This window comes from Ursus maritimus, unplaced genomic scaffold (genome assembly GCF_017311325.1).
Source record: "Ursus maritimus isolate PB19 unplaced genomic scaffold, ASM1731132v1 scaffold_25, whole genome shotgun sequence".
Taxonomy (NCBI): domain Eukaryota; kingdom Metazoa; phylum Chordata; class Mammalia; order Carnivora; family Ursidae; genus Ursus; species Ursus maritimus.
Genome location: NW_024425008.1, coordinates 35,441,490 through 35,465,592, shown reverse-complemented (window position 1 = coordinate 35,465,592; position 24,103 = coordinate 35,441,490). Strand labels below are relative to the sequence as shown.

At 38.5% G+C, this 24,103-nt stretch overlaps 1 protein-coding gene across 1 annotated transcript in view; it reads right to left on the bottom strand.

Moving 5' to 3' along the window:
* Nucleotides 1-24,103, bottom strand: part of KCNH5 (potassium voltage-gated channel subfamily H member 5) — a 282,791-nt gene that overhangs the window by 247,033 nt on the left and 11,655 nt on the right. The window contains exon 2 of the mRNA XM_008701136.1: nucleotides 8,621-8,744. Coding sequence (XP_008699358.1) covers nucleotides 8,621-8,744 — 124 coding nt within the window. The remainder of the gene's footprint in view (nucleotides 1-8,620; nucleotides 8,745-24,103) is intronic.

The following is a 24,103-nucleotide window of genomic DNA, read 5'->3' as shown; positions in this document are numbered from 1 at the left end:
ATGAGCCCATGAGGTTGAAGCACAAACCCACACAGGGCCTGCTCCTGAATATTCTGGCCACTTTTCTTGCCACACAACTAACTGGTGGTAGAATTTGGTCCTGGGAGTAAGGGAGAAGTTTTCCTGAAGCCTAGCCTAGGCTAAATCCAGCTTGCCTGAGCACTGGGCAGTACACCTTTCATGTATTTTCTGCCCTAGCACATTTTTAAGGACAGGTGGCCTTGGTTTACAGCACGATTTACTTATTCTTGGATCTCTTGTTCTGCCAACAAAATATCACAAACAAACTTCATTATGCTACCTACCAGCAAGGATGGTTATAAATGTTAACAGATTTCCAAGGGAGAAAGGAACCTTAAAAACAAAAAAATATAACCTATTCATGAGTTCTGCCAATCTATCTTAATCTGCTAATGGTCAACAATGCTTGGACTAAAACACCATATTCAGTCACTGCAAAAAGGATAATATTATCTACAGGCTGTAATTCACAGCCTAGCAAATGGTTCATCACAGAAACCACACAGATTGACTTAATGCAGCTGGTAAATGTGGTCTCTCGCTCAGAATCAGCCACAAGAATAAAATTATAACCAAAGTTAACGGGAGAATGGGCTCAAATCTATACAAAGGATCAAAAAGTAAAAAGCCTGAGAGAGGGGGAGTGAGGAGGACAATTTACAAACAACACAGCTTTCAAAATCTGAAAGAGGTAATTTTGGAATAAACGAAATCATTTCTTTATACACTGAGTCGTAACCAAAAGGTTTCACAACCCATTAATTTATATGAACCCATTAATCTATATATAGAAGGATTTAGATAGTCATAAATGGTAGATCCATGGCATGTAATTAATGGAAACTAGGGAGAGCACTGGACATCTCCAATCTTTGGAGTGTGACGTCACTGAGTCACCTCTGCTCTCCCAACACTTGCCCTCAGTGCCACTGTGTGAGGCAGAGCCCTCAGCCAAATGGAACCAAACTGACTGACATCCATCATGTGTAATGTGCTCTCACCGGCTGAGATGACCCTGTGTTAATAAAACTACTTGTGAAATACATCCAATAAAGTGCCTCTTAATTGCTTCATTGTCTCATTTGATGGTTCAGATAAAGGATTATTAATGAGCCTCCCAGAGGGGGGAAAAATGTATTTGAAAGCATCTATATACTCCAATCCTCCCTACCTATTGTTCTTCTCACCCTTCTAAAAAATAAACAAACAAACAAAAAAACAGAAGGGGCTTTTAAAAATCTCGGGTTGGGGCGCGTGGGTAGCGCAGTCCTTAAGCGTCTGCCTTCGGCTCAGGGCGTGATCCCGGCGTTATGGGATGGAGCCCCACATCGGGCTCCTCTGCTGGGAGCCTGCTTCTTCCTCTCCCACTCCCCTGCTGTGTTCCCTCTCTCGCTGGCTATCTCTCTGTCACATAAATAAATAAAATCTTTAAAAAAAAAAAAAATCTCCGGTCAATCAAAAGTAAAATGCTAACGTGGTTTCTACCTAACCTATGATAGCTTGTCTTGATGTCTTGAATGTCAGGGGTTCTGGGGGTCACGAGATAAGATCAGAAGCTTTTAAATACCCTCCCCCCAAAACCTACAATCTCTTTTAAATATGCAATACATTTTGTGTCCTTCAACAAATAGCAAAACAGTCCAAAGGCTTGGAAACGCAATTATTAGACAATAAAATGGACTAGATTTGAAATTCCTTCCAATCCTGAAATGTCATTAGAATGTTTTTCTGAAATTTAGGCAAAACAAAAATGAAATGGTACCTAGCACATATCAGATTTTTAAAAATAGAAATGTAGAAGCAAAATAGAAATGTAGGGGGCACCTGGGTGGCTCTGTTAGTTAAGCGTCCTACTCTTGATTTCCGCTCAGGTCATGATCTCAGGGTCCTGGGATGGACCCCCAAGTCGGGCTCCCTGCTCAGCATGGAGTCTGCTTCTCCGTCCCCCTCTGCTCCTCCCCCTGCTCTCTCTCTCTCTCAAATAAATACACAAATAAAAAAAATTTTTTTAAGTACATACTATTATGTACTATTATGAAGTACAAGGATGTAGGAAAATAGTAACACTCCCTTGTGGCTGCTGACAGTGGAAGCAGAAAGGTACTCTGGACAGAAATCTGGCAGCAGTTAATCTACACATTCTGCATACACTCTACCACCGAGCAATCCTATTTCTGGGTATAGGGACCGATGATTTTTCACATGGGGCCACAAGATGTGTATAAGGATGCTTGTTGTTGAACGTAGCAAACTGTCAGAAGTTGGAGCTCGCGACTACTAGAATGGATAATAAAACAGAAGGCTGGGAAGATACTGGAGCATTATACGTCAGACATAATGAAATAGATTATCACATGGCAATGTAAAAACAGCTCAAAAACTTAATAATGTTGAGAGAAAACAGTAAGAAACTATCAATCTTACTGCATGGTATGAATTATGTAGATTTTAAAAACAAACACGAAGTAACATTTTTAAAAAACACGTATTTAATAAACAAATGGAAGATGGATTGGAAAGACACACAGTAAACACAATAGAAGGAATAACTATGGAAAAGGACGGGGGATGGATTAAAGGGGAAAAGAAATAAAAGGCAAGAAAAAGAAATAAAATAAAATGGAGACTTTGCCCAGAGGGATCATAATATTATTGGGACAAACTGGGGAGTAAGTTTAGTTTAATTCCATGCACCTGATCTAATGGGAGACCAATTGGGAAGGGCAAAGAAGGAACAAGGAAATGGAAGAACTAAATATTAGCCTCTTCATGTCATAAAATCACAAATTAATTTTTTCATTTTCCCAAACAACTCATATTTGAGTATATTAAATGTAGAACATTAATTTTTATCAGTCACTACTTTAATCCATCTAATGCAAGTTGTATAAAAAGATGATTTATTGGGGGCGCCTGGGTGGCACAGCGGTTAAAGCGTCTGCCTTCGGCTCAGGGCGTGATCCCGGCGTTGTGGGATCGAGCCCCACATCAGGCTCTTCTGCTATGAGCCTGCTTCTTCCTCTCCCACGCCCCCTGCTTGTGTTCCCTCTCTCACTGGCTGTCTCTATCTCTGTCGAATAAATAAATAAAATCTTAAAAAAAAAAAAAGATGATTTATTTTTCCGCATATAAATGTCATATCGTTTCCTCACAGACTGATGCTCACTGATTGGTAGTTTCGTATTCTGTTATGTTTGCCTAAAACTTCTCATTATTAAAATCAGTAAAATTCTTTGAATGATTTGCAAGGCTAACCTCAGTGTCAAACTAGTTATCTCCAACTAGAATTGCAGTGATTCCAAACTTTATGACTCTTAGCTTTAACAATATATTATATATATATAACACGTATAATCTATGCGTGTATATAACTTTTTTCTTTCCTTCTTTTCTTGTTTCCTTGTGCATGATAGTCAAAGGTTTTTATAGATTTATATAGGAAATAGAAAAAAGCCATATGTAAAAAATCAGAATATAGATACTGTTCTGTGAACTATTTTTTTGTTTGCTTGGTTGATTTTTTTTTACTTAAAAAGTATGTTTTTAGCTTCTTTCAGTGTCTTATCCTTCCAACATATGATTTAGAAAGTTTGACTTTGCCATAATATTTTTTAGCAGACCTACTGGACATTTTGACTATTTCTAGGACTTTATTCTTCTAAAAAATGCTGCAGTAAACGTAAAATGGGTAGAGTTTAATTTTAAAAGGGGACAAGGAGGTTTAAAAGGGGAGTGCATTAAAATAAATTATGCCTATAAGAAAACCTAGTAATGTTCAAATATCATCTGCTCATGTATCAGATGCTAGTCTTCATTGTTCTGTGAAGGCATTAAACTGGTTGCAATTTTTAGATCAGCAAAACACATTAGGTGTTTTGTGCAATCAAGTAATAATCACTTACATTAATAACATTATCATTTCAGGGGCACCTGGGTGGCTCAGTCAGCTGAGCAGCTGATTCTTGGTTTCAGTTCAGGTCATGATCTCAGGGTCCTGAGATCAAGCCCCACAAAGGGCTACCTGCTCAGCGGGGAGTCTGTGGATTCTCTCCCTCCCTCTGCCCCTCCCCCACACTTGTGCACATGCTCTCTCTCTCTCTCTCAAATAAATAAATAAATCTTTTTTAAAGGGGCGCCTGGGTGGCTTAGCCATTAAGCTTCTGCCTTTGGCTCAGGGCATGATCCCGGAGTCCTGGGATCGAGCCCCGCTTCGGGCTCCTCTGTTGAGAGCCTGCTTCTATCCTCCCCCACTCCCCCTGCTTGTGTTCCCTCTCTCGCTGGCTGTCTCTCTCTGTGTCAAATAAATAAATAAAAACTTTTGAAAAAAAAAATCTTTTTTAAAATTCTTTAAAAAAAAGACTATTATCATTTTGAAAATGCCATCTCTAACAATAGTGAAGAAGAACTGGGGGGAAGGTTTGCATACTTCTTCCCACAGTAAAAAGCATAACATAACCCAAAGCTCTCCGCTCTCTCACCCACCTTAAACGCCATAACACATGGGATGAAATACAATAAACAAAAGCATGTTATACAGAAGCATGTGAGACCTAGGCTGGGCTTTATTGCAACGCAAGCCAATCTAATTCAACAAATACAAACACAAAACACTGAGCTCTGTCCTTGGTGCATACGAAGTGAACAAGATGAAATACCTACCTTAAAGACATTTATAATCTAACACTGGTGGTGGGAGGAAGAAAGCAGCTCTTTTAGAGGAGAGAATATGCTAATATAACATGCAAGAATTTTTTTAATGAACGCTTTTGTAGGACACATTGCACATGCCAACGAAAAGAGACTGGAAGTAGAGGCAGATACACAAAATTAAGAGATGGGAGCAGAACTTCACAATATATCGAGATATGAAGAGGAATATGGCTCAAAAATGACAAAAGCAGTAGCAATGAAAACCCTGAGGGATAAGGAAAGCTAGTTTAAGGCCAGATGATAATGCCAAATAATGAACCACAAGTGCATCAGAGGAGGACAATCTTGTTGAAGGCGTCAAAAATACCTTCAGGTGGAAGACGGCATCTGAAACAGGCATGGTGTGATGATGGGATGTCCACAGTTCAAAAAGAAGAAATGGGTATGGAAGAATCGACAGTCCCTGGAACTCTCTATAGAGCCTGTTCCATAAGTAACACTTATCATAAAACTCACCTTTTCCTAACCTAAAGCCCGCTGACACATAAGAAAACAGAGAAGCTCAATACAGACCTCAACCTCCCAGAACTTAGAACACACAGCTTAGTGGCAGTGCCACTGGGAGCTAATACTCATCCAATGGGAGAAAAAGGCACCAAGACATCAATGCTACCAAAGGCAGTTTCTCCATAAGGGGGGCCACAGTTTTCCATCACTCTTGCTTACCAATTTCAGACCTGGGAGTGAAGATTGAATGTGAAAATAACTTTAGAGATAAAAACGAGGATTGTGGGGACCAGATAAATGAAGGAAGAAGATGTTCGAAGAAACTATTTCTCAATCCTGGCTAAGTATCAGAATTGTCTGAAGCCAATGGTTAAAGGTACTGATACCTGCCCCCACCTCCCACCTTGGGGGATTCTGATTGAAAACGTTGATTCCCAGAGGTGAGGTCTGGGAATCTATGTGGTGCAAAACCTCTCCAAGTGATTCCTATGTGTAGTCAGGTTTAGTCTCATTGGCATAATATGAAATCCCTGGCTTCCATGAAGATGCAGGATATATAATTTTTTTCAGCATAAATATATAGAAAAAAAGACAAATAAATCATTGTATTTCCCTGGGTAAGTCCTTAAACATAATTCTACCTCAGTTTTCTGCTCTGAAAAACAAAGGATTTGGAGTAGAAAATAATTTAGATCCCTTATAGTTCCAAAATAACATGATTTTGGTGCTTAGTTCAGTGAGAGCCTTGAAGAAAAATTAACTCAAGGAAAAAACATCCCATCTGGCCTTACTGAAATATTGTGGACAAGTTTTCGGATCTAAATTGGTTCCTTTATAGAATTTCCTTTTCTTTTATATGATCTTTTTTCATAATACTTTCTTTAAACTCACAGATATGGCATATTTTAGAAAGAATTGTTATAAATAATGTAAATGCCAGATTCTGTTTTACATAAGCCAAACAAAATAGCAACGGTACAATGTACCAACATTACAAAGTACATGTGATTTTCACAGGATGTAAAAACTTCATTTTGACGCTCTTTAAATGTTCATGAATTATGTCCTACTTGGTTGCGGGCTGTTTACCCTGTTCAAAACAGTTTTAGCAGCTCAGGAAGTGCTGATGTCATCAGTGGTTCTCTGACAGAGGATGCTCCTTTGATCACTCAGCACCTAGAAAAGTTCATGGCTCATCGTATAGTCAAAAAATATTTATTGCATGAATTAATAGATTTACAGATGTGCAAAAATCTTTTTCTTTGCACAAGTTCCCCCCATGGCTCTTAAACTATGTATTTCCACTGACAATCTAGTCTCCTTGATATTCTAATACAATTTTTACTCTACGGTTTTTATATGTGACTAAATAGATTGTGGTATCAATGGGGGGAGAAGGGGGGGACAACAGTCTCCCCACCAACAAGCAATTCTTGGGACACCAGCTGGTTGTATCATCAGCTAGACCCCAAGACCTGATCTTTACTGCCCACCTGCTTGTACTCACCGACCTTTCTCCCACGTTTTTCCTTAAGCTCTTCCTTCCAGCTTGTCTCTTAACTCAAGCAAATGGAAAACGAAACCGTCCCTCCAGCAAAAGCGGCTGCGCTGACAAGACCTCCAGCCCGCCAGCCACACGCACCAGTTTGAGCGTCACCCCTGACTCGCGCCTGCGCAGATGGACCACGGAGCGCCCTCTGGAACGACCCACCACTACCTTCACCTCATTATAATACTAAAATCTCCACCCTTGGAGGAGCACAAGCCTCATTTACATAACATACAATGTGCATTTGGCATGTTTTTCCTGACCTTATGCCCACCTCTACATTCGAAGACAAGACTTCCCTAACTATTCATCCTTACCGTAAATTAAAGGAATCTATTCACCCTCGCTCTGCGGAGTCACGGCTTTGGAAGCCATTCCCCGTGATGTCCTTATTTGCTGCAAATACAGTTTTGTCTGTGTGACAACTCCACCTGGTACAGTTTCTGACTCACCGAGGAACAAACTCACATTGGTTCGGTCACAGTTGTTCTATAATTCAACTGAATTCTGACGCTGTCTATCCAAAGATAGCATAACTCCACAGGTTGAAGGTTCGGTCCTACAAGACCACCCCCCCACCCCCACTCAGTTGAAAGCACAAGTTGATACCTGTACTTCTGACCTACCAACTACAGACTGGAGGTTTCCACAACCCTCTTGGGTTTGATTAATTTGCTAGGGCAGCACACGGAGCTCAGAGAAATATTTTACCTACTAGATCACTGGTTTAGATCAAGAAGCGCTGATGCCATCAGTGGTTCTCTGACAGAGGTTGCGCCTTTGATCGTTCACTTGGTTTATTAGAAAAGACACAACTCAGGCATAGCTAGATCCAGGAGACGCACAGGCAAGGTGTGGGGGAAAGCACGGAGTTCCATGCTGTCTCCAGGTGCTCCACTCTCCCAGCTCCTCCACACGCTCACCAGCCCAGAATCTATCTGAACCCTGTCCTTCGGTATTTTTATGGAGGCTTCACTACATAGTCATGACTGATTAAATCCTTGACCATTGGCAATTAATTCAGCCTCCAGCCCCGTCCCTTCCCTAGAGGTTGGAAGGTTGAGGGGCTGGAGTCCTGAAAGCTTCAACTCTCCAATTACCTGGATGGTTCCCCAAGGCATAGCCTCCATACTAAGGTTACTTAAGGGCTTTCCAAAGGTCTCCATTAACATAATAAAAGGCACCTTAATCGTTCTTATCACAGGAAATTCTAAGGGTTTTAAGAGACCTGTGCCAGGAACCATGTCAAAAGACAAATATATATTTCTTATTATAAATAAATCCCAATATCACGGAAAGTATAAGCACAGGATTTTCCCTTTATCTGGGGAGGATCCATTCTAAGACCCCCCCATCCACTGTGGATGTCTGAAATCGTAGATAGTACCTAACACTCTATAAACTGTTTTTTTCTATACATACGTACCTATAATAAAAGTTTAATTTATACATTAGGCAAAGGAAGATATTAATAATAATAACTAATTATAAAATAGAACAATTATAACAATATACTGTAATAAAAATTAGGTGAGTGTGGTCTCTCTCTTTCTCTAAGCATCTAATTGTATTGTACTCACCTTCCTTGTGAAGATGTGAAATGAGAAAATGCAGGAGCATTTTCATAGGAAATAGCATAGCATTTCATAGGAAATGAGAGGCAGTGAGGTGAATGATGTAGGCATCAGAAGGAGGAGCATCTGCTCCTGGAAGTGGTGAACTGTGGATAACAAATTACTGAAAGCATGAAACCACAGGAAACAAAACCGCAGGAAGCAAAAACCACAGGGAAGCAAAACCTGGGTCGAGTAGACTACTGTCAGTTTAGCCTGTAGCCACATTCAGCATTTACTTAAATTTTACAGAAGATTCCTGAGCTGTTCTATTACCTACCTGCAAGTGCTGCTTTTCTGCATGACGTCAGCTCGATGATAGCCAGAAAGTTTGCAAAAACCGTCATTACTATAAACTACAGGCCAATCCACAATCTGGGCATTTCCCAGTAAGAAACTCGATTCTAAAGAAGAAAGAAGGAAAAGGAAGTTTTTTATCTTCATTTAACAATGTACTTCTTTCAAGTAAATAAAAAGACAAATTTATAGACAAATGCAACTATGGTTTGTTATGGTACAAATAATAAAGCCTATTCTTAAGATTGACATAATCAGTTTAGCATGATTATCAAATGAGATCTGCAATAAGTACAAGATTTGCATACAAAAATCTGTTGGGAAAAAAAAAGCCAGTTTATAATACCTCATTGCATTCAAGTATATTCTAAGCTATGAAAAGCAAGTATGGTTAATATTAAGTAAATGTTAATAACTATGATAATTACACCTAAAAACAGATTAATTTATTTAGATTAGGGCCAGAGTCACTTCTCCACTAATTGAGAAAACTTAACTTGATAATATTAAGGCAGATTTGTATGACTGCTCCAAAAATTCTATTGTAATTTTGACATCATGGGACAAATTGTCCATTAAATTGATCTTGAGAAGTCTAATTTAAAATAACATTGAGGAAGGGCGCCTGGGTGGCTCAGTTGATTAAGCTTCTGACCCTTGGTTTCATCTCAGCTCATGACCTCATGGGTCATGAGATGGAGCCCCACAGAGGGCTGTATGCTCAGTGGGGAGTGTGCTTGAGATTCTCTCCCTCTGACCCTCTCCCCTACCCCTCCCCCCACTTGCTCACGTGCTCTCTCTCTCTCTCAAATAAATAAATAAATCTCCAAAAAAAATTTAAAATAACATTGAAGGTTCCTTTTTTAAAATAAAATTATTCACATATATTATTTTCAACCACATTCCACACAGAATTTGTAAACTATCATTATTGTAAATAAAAGGAACGTCTCTGGTCTATTTTGCATGGAGAAGTGACTTGCTTTAGGTATAAAATAAAACATAATAAAAACAAAGAGGGAGGTAAACCATAAGAGAATCTTAAATATAGAGAACAGACTGAGGATTGCTGGAGGGCAGGTGGGTGGAGGGATGGGCTAAATGGGGGAATGGGCATTAAGGAGGGCACTTACTGGGATGAGCACTGGGGTTATATGTAAGTAATAAATCACTAAATTCTACCCCTGAAACCAATACTACACTGTATGTTAACCAACTTGAATTTAAATTTTAAAAAATTAATACAAAAAATAATCTTTTGATATCAACCTCGATTAAAAATTGAATATTTAAAAAGAGTAAATTTTAAGGGAAGACTATACTTCAAAAATTCAAAATACCAAAAATATCTCCTTTGAACTCATATTCAAAATAGTGTCCTAAAAGGGAAATTAAGCTACGAGTTTAAGGCTTTAAGTTTAAATCCTGACTCGAAGTTGGTCTTCATCAAAATAACGATGCAATTCAACATTTACTAAGTAGCTGCTAAGTAAAAGGCACTACGCTAGGTCAGACAATAGGACAGAATAAAGACCAATAAAACATACCCTTTACTCTCAAAAAAAGTTACATGTTAAGAAAAATAAATATGTAACAACCAATAGTAATTTATCAGAATAGATGCTAAATCTAGAAGCATTGGACAAAATATGGCAAAAATCTGTTTCAAGGTACTAAAAACAACCAAAAGTAGACAGAAACTGAAAAAAAGACAAACCCTTAGGAAAAAAAGAGATACATTAAATAAGATACTCATTTAACTGTCCATTCCCCAGAGAGCAAATTTCCAGTTTATGCAGATCCTTGGTGGTAGAGCTCAAGCAGAAAAGTCTTATGGGACTAAATAGTCAAAAGTCACAATTTAGGGCTGCTAGACCGGCTTGAAGTGGAGGGGGAGATCCTTTAACATATGGAGCTGTAAACCTGTATACAAATTTACCTCAAATTCTTCTCTGTGATCTGAACTATGCATGCACAAAATGAGACTACAAGAAACCTGTCTACTCTAGCAATGACTAGAAGGCAGGAGGTAAGCAGAAATTTCACCACCTTTAAAGGCTAGAAGATAAATTTTTAAGTTCAAGTCCTATCAAGCTAGAGTAGCTTGGTAGATACCTCAAGTTCTCCATTTAAGCCACAGAAGGTCATGCTTTAGAAATAAGAAACAAGTCCCGGGATAATGGGCTATAACCTGGGACTAAGATTAAAAATTAGAAAATACATTAACACTAAAAAAAAAAAAAAGGCTAAAATCATGATCAAGGAAACCCACCAGTAATTTAACTACCTACTCTCTACAGTGTATGAACACAGTGTCCGGTATACACCTAAAAACTATTAGGCATGCAAGGAAACAGAAAACTTTTATGATAATCCAGGGGAAAAAATAAACAATGGAGGGGTCAATATGGGAACATAGAAATTAACAATATAACCTCTGGCATAAAAAAATTCATTGGATAGGTTTAACAGTAGATTGAACACTAAAAACGAACAGTTTAAAAACATATCAATGCCAGTGATTCCAAACTGAAGCAAAAAGAGAAAGAGATTAAAAGATGTTCCATAGGACAACACCAAGCAGTCTAAACATATGTAGTTGAGTCAGGGGGAAAAAAAGACAGAATAGGGCACAAACGTTATATGAATAAAAGATGACTAAAATTTTTCAAACTGCATGAAAAATAACAACATAGAGATCTTAGTTCATAAACCTCAAGCAAGATAAATGCAAGCAAAGCCACAGTAGAAAGATGGGCAACCGTAAAGCTGAAAATAAAAAAGAAGGGAAAAAAGTCTTTTAAACATCCAAAGAAAAAAGATTATTTAAATATGTTTGGAAAGTATTGGGGAAATAATAATTACAGCATACATTCATGAATAACACAGATGACCACAAAACAATAAAATGACATCTATAAAATCTTGAGAGGAAAATATTTATCAACTTAGATTTTCATGTAGAGCAAAGGTATCCTTCAAAATCGAAGGCAAAATAGACACATTCAGAAGCAAAACAAAGAATTCATTGCCAGCAGAATCACAGTAAAACAAATGTGGTAGGTGTTTTAGCTGAAAAGAAAAAAAATCAAAATAATAATGATGACGACACTCACAAAAAATGTCAAGAAGGTAAAAACAAACAACTGGTAAGGCGAACAGAAAGCAAACCACCATGGGCGCCTGGGTGGCTCAACAGGTTGAGCGTCCAACTCTTGATTTTGGCTCTGGTCATGATCTCGAGGTCATGATCTCAAGGTGTCATGGGATAGAGCCCTGCATTGGGCTCCACACTCAGTGGGGCGTCTGCTTGAGATTCTCTCTCTCCCTCTCCATTTGCCCCTAGACAAAAAGAGAGCTGTCCATGCTCATGAATTGAAACTGAATATTTTTAAGACATCAATTCTCTGCAAATTGATCTATAGATTCAATACAATCCCAATGAAAATGCCAATAGGCTTTTTTGAAGTAATTGACAAAGTAATCATAAAATGTTTATGAAAGTACAAATTATCTAAAATAATCCAAAATAAAATCTGAAAAAGAAGAATCAAGTTGGGGAAACATACAACCAGATTAAAAAGTTCAGAGATAGACCCTCACATGAATAGTCAATTGACTTTTTGCCAAAGCAGTTTAATGGGTAAAGAAAAGTCTTCCCAATGAACTGTGCTAAAACAACTATATGACCACATGAGCAAAAATTGAACCACGACTGCTACCTCACACCACACACACACAAAAACAATTTAAAATGGGTGATTGACCTAAATAGAAAGGTGAAAACTAAAAAGAAAGTAGAGGAGAAAATCTTTGCCACTTTAAGGAAGACAAGAATTTCTTAGATAAGGCTCATACAGCAATCACCATAATAGAAAGTGTTGATAAATAAATTAGACATCATCAAATGAAAATCAGCTCCTCATTCAAGGACATTGTCAAAAGAGTGAAAAGGAAATCCACAGACTGAGAAGAAATACTTACAATACAGGTATCTGAGAAAGAACTCCTATCCAGAACATACCCAAAAATCCTACAAAAAGACAAATGACCCAATGAACAAAATGGGCAGATGACTCAAACAGACATTTCCCAAAAGAAGATAAATAATGGCCAAAAACCATAAGAATAAGATGCCCATCATCATCAGACATCAGGGAAATACAAATTAAAAGCATAATGATAGATCACTCCTCAACCACTAGGATGGCTATAAAGGTTAATAATACAAAATGTTGATGAGAATGTGAAACAACTGAAACTCTCTGTAAAATTATTAACGAGAATATAAAATGGAAAAATCCCTTTGAAAAATAGTTTCTTGTAGAGTTAAATATTTAACTATGACCCAGAAATTTCTTTCTTAGGCATTTATTCAGTGAAATGAAAACACATGTTAACAATAAGACTTGTAGAAAATGTTCACATCACATTTATTCATAGCAGCCAAAAATTGAACACAATGCAAATGTCCATCACAAGAGAATGGATTAAAAATTGTGACATATTCATACAAAAAAAGCTACTCAGCTCTAAAATGGAACTACGCATACATGCAACAACATGGGTGTATCTGATAAACACTATAATGATTGAAAGAAGCCAGAAGGTATAATTTCATTCATCTGAAGTTTAAATACAGGCAAAGCTAACCTATGGTGATAGGGATCAGAGCAATAATTGCTAAAGGGAACGGGTAGGGGAACTGAGACGAAAGAGGAAAAAGGAACTTTCTGGGAAAGGTCATTTTTCTCCATCTTTATAGAGATATAAGTTACACAAGTGTATACATTTATCAAAATCAATTGAACTGTACACTTAAGATTTGTGTATTTTATCACATATAAATTAATTAGCTCAAATTTAAAAGAAAACACAAAGAAGACAAAAGACCAGAGATTCAGAAGTTTTAGGAAAACTGTGAAATGAACCTTAGCTACAAGAATGGTAATACTACCTTTTCTTGTTACATAGGGTGGTTAAAGTAGAGATTAAAATGAGCTTCCCACAAAAAATGCTTCATAAAGTATAAATTCCTCTATAAATATATGACATTTTCATTTATATATAGCATCAAGTAGAGTTATAATGTGATCATGGAAAATTAACTTTTCTCCTCTTAGCCCAGGCTGGGTCCTACTCAGTTTACTCCCACTAACCCATATGCTCTCCACTTCATGACTAGCAGCTGTGCAGTCCATTCAGCTACATGGTCTCCCTACCTCAACTTGTTTGTCACACTAAAGTTCACTTGTCCCCCCAAATCCCTGTCTCCATCCTACCACTCCTCATCCAGATCAAGACTCCCAAGTGCTTACATCATCAGATTCTCTCCCAGACTTAGAACTCTTAGACAGCTCCACTCTCCCTACTTATACAAACATACTTCTCATTATTTCTAAAGTCCATACTATTGCAGTTAAGTCAGTTTTCTCATTATGACCCCAAAATATACTCACCCATGATGTCTATTACCCACTTGAAATGCTTTCCCCCATCCCTTTACCTATTAAAACCTTTCAGAACCAGCTCACTCTACCTTCTCTATGACACAATCAATGAGTACCACTCAGCCTACCTCCCCCTCTGGTTACCGCCATGTCTGTCTCCAACTCTTCACTGGACAAACTTTCCATAAAAGTTGTCTATTCTCATTGTTTCCATCTTCTCAGCTCCTATTCACTCGACTCACTCCTATCTGGTTCTTTCCTTACCACTCCAGGACAACCAAGATCACCGGTAATCTCTCCATGTCACCAAACCCAAAGGATGTTTTTTATCATCTCACTTGACAATTCAGAAGCACTGGTAACCACTCCCTCTTTAAAATTTCTTGACCCTTAGCTTTTATGAAATGACTTTCCCCCAGTTCTCTGAATAGTCCTCCATCATCTTTGCAGGTTCAACATTCTATATCCAGTGAGTATATATTAAAGTTTCTCCACATGAGTTCCTCTTATACTTCACCTGTTTCCATAGGTTCAGTAACTCATAACTTTACATCTCCAAACAAGACCTGTTTTATAAACTCTAGATCTTGATATCCACTATGAACTAGATATACTCTTAGATATCTTAAATGGACCTCAATATCTTAGAGAATGTAATTACCATCCATGCAATTATGAAAGCCAGAAATCTGGAAGCCATCTTTCAACATTCTTCTCATTATCCTTATATCTAATTCATCACCAAATCCTATTAATTTTATCTCCTCAAACTTTCAAATTTCTCCATTTCTCTGGACCCTCACTATCATCTCCCAAATCCAAGCTTCCATCACCTCTCCCCCAGATCACTCCAACAGCTATCTAATTGATTTACACCAACCCTCTCCGAGATTTCTTCAAAGGATTGTCCACACTGAAGCCAGAGAGGTCTTTCCAAATTGCCAATTGGATCATGTTCTCTCTCTGCTTTAATACCTGTCAATAGCTTATAATGGCTCTCAGAATGCTCAAATCCTTGCCATGGCCTCTGATGACTTCAAAGTCTGTCAAATCAGCCACAGTCAAATTTTTCTTATATTTTTGTAAGCTTCAAGCTTTCTTCCAACATAGGACGTTTTAATTTGCCATTCTCTCTGCCTAAACACCATTCTTTTCCTCACTTATCTGACACTTGCAGTTATTTAGAGCTTAACTCAACTGTCAGCACCTCTGTAAATCTTTCCTGACCTTCTGACCAGGTCATACCTAATAATTTTAGACATGATGCACCTCTTCCTCATTACAATTTTATACCTATTTGTGTTATGATCTGATGGATGCATATCTGCCTGTTGGACTGTAAGCTCTGTAGGACACAGTCTATGCCCATTTTGGTCCCATTCGATCCCCCTGTGCCTAAGACAGTGTCTGGTTCATAGCAGATGCTTGCTTGTTGGTTGGCTATATCAATTAACAAATGATGTATTCATGCAGGGATCTCTTTTTATATCATTGGTATCATGAAATTTAGTATGCGATGTCTCTCTAAATACTTCATATATACTACTTTTAACTTCTCAGATAATATAGTCGTTAGGATTACGAATTTTGGGGCGCCTGGGTAGCGCAGTCGTTAAAGCGTCTGCCTTCGGCTCAGGGCGTGATCCCGGCGTTCCGGGATCGAGTCCCACATCAGGCTCCTCCGCTATGAGCCTGCTTCTTCCTCTCCCACTCCCCCTGCTGTGTTCCCTCTCTCGCTGGCTGTCTCTCTGTCACATAAATAAATAAAATCTTTAAAAAAAAAATAAAAAAAAAGGATTACGAATTTTATGCCTACTGTGCCCAGAAGAGTTGCAATATAGTAATTATTGATTGATTGAAATAATTGCCTCTATCCCAGGAAATAGAAAACAAATCTTCTAAAAAATAACTAACATAAACATGAAAGGCCCTACTGAGGGAGGCTTTCTCTCCCCCAGAAACTAAGCAAACCAGTGTTTTCAAACTTTTTTAAGTTGAAGCTCATAGTAAGAAATTAATTTTATATAGTATCTCAAAATGTGTTTGCACAGGTACACACATGTACCCACACAGACACACAACTAAAAAAAATTCTCAGGCAACACTTACCACCTGAGATGTCCTCGTTTTTTATTCTATTTCAATTTTTTAGTGTGCTTGTCAGGACCCATTAAATCAATTTTATACACCAAAGTAAGGGTATATCTCATAATATCCTCAATATCCCCAAAGCCTTGCAGACCTCCCTCTGTCATAAACAGATTTGTTTTCAAGACATTTGTTAGGATTTGGATCAGGAGCCCTATGATTGCTCCTACTTAATTTTGCTATTAAAAATATTAAACTGCTCCCACCATACCATTTTCAATAACTCTACAATGAGAAAATTAAGACTCCAGCTCAGTAGGGCCTAACTATGATTATTCATTTATTATCGATATATTATTTCACTTATATTCTAGAAACTCTATGTAATAACGTGATTAAAGTAACCTTTAGTGGAGCCCGAACTCTGTGCTAGGCATTGGGACGATGTCATGTCTGTTCTCTCTAATCTGGAAAACAACTCCATTCTGCAATGAGTCAGAGACTCACCAAGCCCAGATTCCCCAGGAACAGCAACTAGAACACAGGTTCCCTAAATTCTAATTCTTGACTGAAATATTTGCAAATTCAAACTTTTTCTAGGTGAAATTGTGTCTTTTTTTTTCTTGTAATGGAGAGTAGGAAGTCCATGAAGAAGTCCTAAAGCAACTCACTGCAGGCAGGATTAATTCTCATATTAGCTTGGAGGCAGAGTTGTTTAGGGGTAAAAAAAAAAAAAAAAAAAAGAAAGAAAGAAAAGAAAAAAAAGAAAGAAAAAACACACAGAAGTTGGAATCAATCCCATTTTTCAAAATATATACTTGATTTTAACCAATAATCATAGAATATGGACTATTCAGATATTTGCCAGCTACATACTGGAGTATTTGCTCACAGGTTCAATCAGATCCAGCAACTCAGAAGAAAGTTTTTTAAACCAACTAAAGATTAAACAGATAGTCTAGGAAAAATGGTGTCCATTCATCTTTGTGCTTCAAGCTGGATTTTATTCATTTAGACCATCAGAGTAAAGTAACTATGTGTTCACTAGGCCTTACTGCAAGGTCCTAATAATTGTGCATTAGCAATATGTGCTCTAGGTCTATGGAGGACAAGCATAAGACTTGCTTTTATCATTTCTGAATGTTTTATAAAACCATAATTGAGAAAATCAGCCACAGTGCCAGGGATTTCATATAACAGGTCATCAACTGGTAAATACTCATAACAATCAAATCACCACAAGCAGCCCTGTCCCCAAACATTCTGCCGGCACTTGGATCCCCTCTCAATACTGCCAAGGGAGCTACTCTGAAAAACCGCACACACAAACTAGAGACACCAATACCTACCAGCCTGGGTAATTTATGGAGATGAAATAGAGTAATGCAAGCAAAATCTTTATAAATCAACTATTGGAGCAAAAAGTCTTTGTAATACTGGGTGTTATATGCAACTGATAAATTATTGAACACTACACCTGAAACTAATGACGTACTATAAATTGGCCAATTGAATTTAAATTTTAAGAAAGTCTTAATAAACTAATAACTGCTATTATTTATTATGTATAAGACTCTTGTGCAACTATGTCATATATGCAAAGAGAGCTTTCTGTGTGTGAGTTCTGTATATGTATGTACAAGCAAAGAACTAGAAAAAACACAAGTATTTAAATGTTGACCCTGCAAACAAAACCTACAAAATTGTATTTGTCACTGAAAGCTAAACTACAAAATACAATATTAGGAGGAAGGAGAGGGACAAAAGGAGGGGAAACAGATTTCCTTTTCATGTCAAAGGCTAAATTAGATGAAAACTGGTAAATATTAAATAGACTGTCCAGGATTTTCCTTTGGATATTTGTCTGTTTGTTAATTGAAACATAATTTGTGTATTTGAAATATTCATACAACTGTTCCATTTCCCTATAGTCATGAAAATTACTATTTCAGTGAATGTGAAATCTGGTATTATTAACAAACATTAAGAACAGGATAGCAAATTAATTAAAATTGTTTCCTGGAAAATTTTAATTTCCTTTGGCTTTAAAATGTGGTGGGGAAAAGCAGTCTGGCTACTGACAGATAACTTCTCTGCAAAGGAGGTGAGTTGAAAATCTTGAAAGTGAGACCAGTTTCAAAAGTTTTGGAAACACAGAGCTATTAGGGAAATTGCCCAGAATTCTTGGTGACTACCACCGTCCTCATTGTTCTGAACTGAATATTTGTGTCCTCCCAAAATTCATATGTTGAAACCCTACCTCTCAAGCAAAGGCATTGGGAGGAGAACCTTTGGGATGTGGTTAGGATTCGATGAGGTCATGAGGGTGAAGTCCCTCATGAATGGGATGAGTGCCCTTGTAAGAGTCACAAGAGAGTTTGCTTCCTCTACTCTGCTCTCCACCATGTAAGGACACAACAAGAAGCCAGCTGTCCACAACCAGGAAGAGGGTTCTCACCAGAACACAACCGTCCTGGCACCTTGATCTCAGACTTCCAGCCTCCAGAATTGCGAGAAATAAATTTCTGTTGTTTGGAAGGCACCCAATGTATGTTATTTTGTTAGAGTAATCCAAATAGATTAAGACATTCCTCAACCAATCTTGACAGGAAACCAGTTCTGATTTGTCCTCACAGCTCTTAGCACACCAAGAACCATGAATTCTGGAAAATTCAACTTTCTTGGGATCCAGACTATTTTGGTCCTTGAATATGTTTGCAAGCATTTCCTGTCCGAATGCTTCAAATACACATTATGTGCCTGCATGAGGGGCCTAAGAATCAGGTCATTATCCCTATTCAGTGTTAGCGGTCCAGTACAACATTTCAGAAGCTGTAATTCTACACGAATAGATTCTTTTTTTTTTTTTAAGATTTTGTCTATCCGAGAGAGAGAGAGAGAAAGTAGGAGGAGGAGCAGAGGGAGAGGGACAAGCAGACTCTGCACTTAGCACAGAGCCCGATGGGGGACTCGATCTCAGGACCCTGAGACCATGACCTGAGCTGACATCAAGAGTCTGATGCTTAACCAACTGAGCCACCCAGGTGCCCCATACACGAGCAGATTCTTGACTGAATTTCTGCAAGAGGCTAAGTCTTAAAACATCTCCTATTCTTTTAAGACCATCCAGTATTTTCTCAGAAATGGACATGAAATAAATCAAGCACTTTTCTCTCGTGGGTTAGAAGGTCAAAAAATAAATCATGAGACCCTGATTCAAAATGACCCAGTAGGGATCATTATGTGTTTCTCCCAATTTTGACTGCACATTTCATTGGGATGGAGACTGAGGAGCATTGGAAGGGGCCCCAGGAGTTATTCATTCCAGGCCTTATCCCTCAAAGATTCTGTTTTAATAGGTCTGGGGTGAGATCCAGGCATCAGTATTTGTTTTTAAACTGTCTGTGGTGGTTCTAATGTGCGGCCAGAGTGGAGAAGCCCTAATCTACTGCAATAATCCCCAAATACTGGCAGTTGCAATAGAATCCTGTCATGAGTGTCAAAAATGTCAAAAATACAGATTGCTAAATTCTAATGCAGACACACTGAGTAGAATCCCTCAAGATGGAACACAAAAATATAGCCTCTGAAGGAAAGTCCCATGCTCAGCCAGGTTTAGGGAACTGACCTAGTACTTTGCTACTCAAAGTGTGGACCAATACCACCTGGACATTTGCTAGCAGTGCAGACTCTGGGACCCGCCAGAGACCTGATGAATCAGGTCTTGTTAACAAGATCATCAGGTGATCCACAAGCCCATGAATGCATTCATCCCTCTTTTCACGGACAAGAAAGCAGGCCCGGAAAGTTAAAGGACTCAGTGCACACACGAAAAGAGTGTCTGGTTGCGGACAAACACATAGCAAGGCCTCACTGTCTAAGACTTTCTATCACATCACAGTGTATTTCTGAATTGCTATCCAAGCTTTTGTTTTGCTTTGAATATAAAGGAAGCACTTCCTCTTTAAAGTGCCATTTCTTCAGATATAATAGGAAAATAACCACAGTCTATGCCAACCACATATTAATCCCATTCTTAAAGAAGATCGTATACAAACTATGAGGTCAATAGTCCCGACTGATAAAAATTTCTCAAAGAAGAGAAGTTATATTTGGTCAGTGACAATAGAAAAGCATTGGAGATATTCCTTCCCTTTCTACAGCAATTCCAGGAAAAAGTGTCATCCTCTGAGCTGCTCCAACACTACCCGTATCTGGCATGATTAGACAGTTTTTTAAAAATTTTTTTGTTTTATTTTGTTTTTATGAAAATTATACCTTCTGTGGTCCAGAAATTCTATGGACATTAACAAGGTGAAACACCTTTTGGAGGATTATCACAGACTCTCTCTCTCTCTCTCCTTCCCTCCCTCTTCCCTCAACTTTCTTATGCAAGTTACCCTAGAGAGATGAATTTCAATGCACTAATACAAAGAAGTTTTCAGGTATTTTAGGAAGTGATGAGACACACAAAAGAGTTCTAGAGTACTAATGAGGAGAGACGATATCAAGTGGGGGTAAGAAAGAGAAGGTACTTCACAAAAGAATCCAGAAACACTGAAGGAAACACTTGCACTGATGTATAGTTTTTCCAAAGTCTGGGTTTGCCTCTAAAGACAATCAACAGGATTTTCTCTCTGACTATGCTCATTTCACCCTAACTTTGGAGAAACCCACCACTCAGAAGCCAGCACTGACATTCTGAAAGCCTTACCACCCCAGCACAGGGCTCCTCCAACAGAGGTTCAGTGCAGGTAGAAGCCCAGAAAACTCGCTGAGAGCTTTTTCAATTTGCTCTCCAGATCCCCTGGGCCTTTGTGAAGAAGGACTGAGCACAGGTACTCACAGCTCCAAGTATCACCTCACCCTCCAAATCTTATGATTCAAAGAGCTAAAGAATACACATTCCAAAAATCAGTGACTTCAAAGAAATGGAAAAACATTCCATGCTCATGGATTGAAAAACAAACACTGTTAAAAAGTCTAGAAGACCCAAAGCAATCTACACATTTAGTGCAATCCCTATCAAAATACTGCCAGCATTTTTCACAGAGCTAGAACAAACAATCCTAAAATTTGTATGGAGCCACAAAAGAGCTCAAATAGCCAAAGCAATCCTGAAAAAGAAAAACAAAACTGGAGGCATCATGATTCTGGATTTCCAGTTTTATTATAAAGTCATCAAGACAGTATGGTACTGGCACAAAAACAGACACATAGATCAATGGCTCAGAATAAAGAACCCAGAAATGGACCCACAACTCTATGGTCAACTAATCTCCAACAAAGCAGGAAAGAATATTCAATGGAAAAAATATAGTCTCTTCAACAAATGTTGTTGGGAAAACTGGACAGCAAATTATAGAAGAATGAAACTGGACCACTTTCTTACACCATACACAGAAATAAATTAAAAATAGATGAAAGACCTAAATATGAGACAGGAAACCATCAAAATCCTAGAGCAGAACACAGGCAGCCATGGAAACTTATTTCTAGACACATCGCCAGAGGCAAGGGAAACAAAAGCAAAAATGAACTATTGGACTGCATCGAGATAAAAAGCTTCTGCACAGCAAAAGAAAAAATCAACGAAACTAAAAGGCAACCTAGAAAATGGCAGAAGATATTTGCAAATGACATATCTGACAAAGGGCTAGCATCCAAAATCTATAAAGAAACTGTATCAAACTCAAAGCCCAAAAAAACAAATAATCCAGTTAAGAAATGGGCAGAAGACATGAACAGACATTATTCCAAAGAAGACATCCAGGTGGCTAACAAACACATGGAAAGATGCTCAACATCACTCACCATCGGGGAAATACAAATCAAATCTGTGATAAGATCCTACCTCACACCTGTCAGAATGGCTAAAATTAACAACACAAGAATCAACAGGTATTGGCGAGGATGCAGAGGAAGGGGGACCCTCTTAACATTGTTGGTGGGAATGCAAACTTGTGCAGTCACTCTGGAGAACAGTATGGAGATTCCTCAAAAAGTTCAAAATAAAACTACCCTATGATCCAGCAATTGCACTCCTAGGTACTTACCCAAAGCATAAAAAAATACAGATACAAAGGGGCACATGCACCCCGATGTTTATAGCAGCATTATCAACAATAGCCAAACTATGGAGAGAGCCCAAATGTCCATCAACTGATGAGTGGATAAGGAAGATGTGGTTTATATATGTGGTGGAATATTACTCAGCCATCAAAAAGAACGAACTCTTGCCATTTACAATGACATGGATAGAGCTAAAGTGTATTATGCTAAGTGAAATAAGTCAGTCAGAGAAAGATAAATACCACATGATCTCATTCATCTGTGAAATTTGAGAAAGAGAACAGATGTACATCTATGGGAAGGGAGGAAAGAAAAAAGGAGAGAGGGAAACCAACCATTAGAGACTCTTAATGATGGAGAACAAACTGCTGGCTGATGGTGGGAGGCTGGGGGGAAGGGCTAGATGGGAAATGGGTATTAAGGAGGGCACTTGTTGTGATGAGCCCTGGCTGTTGTATGTAAGTGATGAATCATTGAATTCTATTCCTGAAACAAACACTGCTCTGTATGTTAACTAACCAAAATTTAAATTAAGAAAAATCAGTGACCAAACAGGGAAATTCATGTAATAATTGCTAATGCGCTCCAAAGGGATTGGTTAAGAGGGCATTTCAACAATGCTGATTGTCAAATATTCATCATAAATTATGGTTTGGGTTTGAAATTTTGGTTTTATTAAAATATTTACTTTGTTTCTGGTCTGAATCAGCCTGTATTAAAATCTGAAGCTACATGTTTCTAGTCCACAAGGACAACCAGACTGACTTATCTGTGATAAGATCCTACCTCACACCTGTCAGAATGGCTAAAATTAACAACACAAGAATCAACAGGCTAATTACCTTACCTTCTGCTAATTACCTTAGCCTGTGATATTCTTTCCTGAACTTGTGTAAGTAGAATGCAGAAGGCCACTGTGCCCCCAATCTCACTGAGCTAAGCTTCCTTTGGCTGCATTCTTCTTCACTTCAAGGGAATGAAAGGGAGCTAGATAACAAAGAGATGATGCAGGTGATGTCTAAAGCTGCACTCCAAACCTGGTTCTCAGGGAAATCTTCACTACCTCTATCTATACCCAGATGCTTGAGCCCAAACCCAGAAAGGCACCCTTTACATCTCTCCATTTACGCCATCTGATTCATCACTAAACCCTAATAATTCTACCAGTGAAACACGTCTGATGCATCCACTTCTCTCCATCTCTATTGCTCCCAGGCCAGCCCAGGCCACCATCATCTCTCGCCTGGACTACTGCAACAGTCCCCCAGCTGGTCCACTACCATGGCTCCTCCTCCTTCTGACCTAACTCGTTGTTTCACAACAAGTAATCCTTGTGGCGAGGAGATGTGTCCACTGCACTTGGAATACAGCGCAAAAGCCTCTCCCTGAACAGCCAGGTCCCAGCTTTCTCTCTCTCTCTCTCTCTTTTTTCCTTTTTTTTTATTTTTTTGCTTACTGCAATCCAACTACACTGGCCTTTAAACTTCACAAACTTAGCCACTCATTTTCTCTGTCTCTCTTAGGGACTGTTCAGCTGTTTTCTCTTCACCTGAAATATTTTTCTGCCCGCTTATCATCTAGCCACCTCTTACCTGGGGTCTCCATTTTACACTACTGCCTTAGAAAGACCTTCCCTGACACCATCTCCCAATCGAAATTAATCCCTGTCACTCTTAGCCACAGCACCCTTTCCTTGTCTTCACGATGGTTACCATGATTTTTGATTATATGCTGGACATGGGTTTGTTGAATTCCTGTCTCCCCTACCAGACTCCGAGTTCCAAGCAGTCAGAGACCGTGTCTGTCCGTTCACTACCGCATCCCCACAAGTGTTTATTGGATGATCAAATCAAATC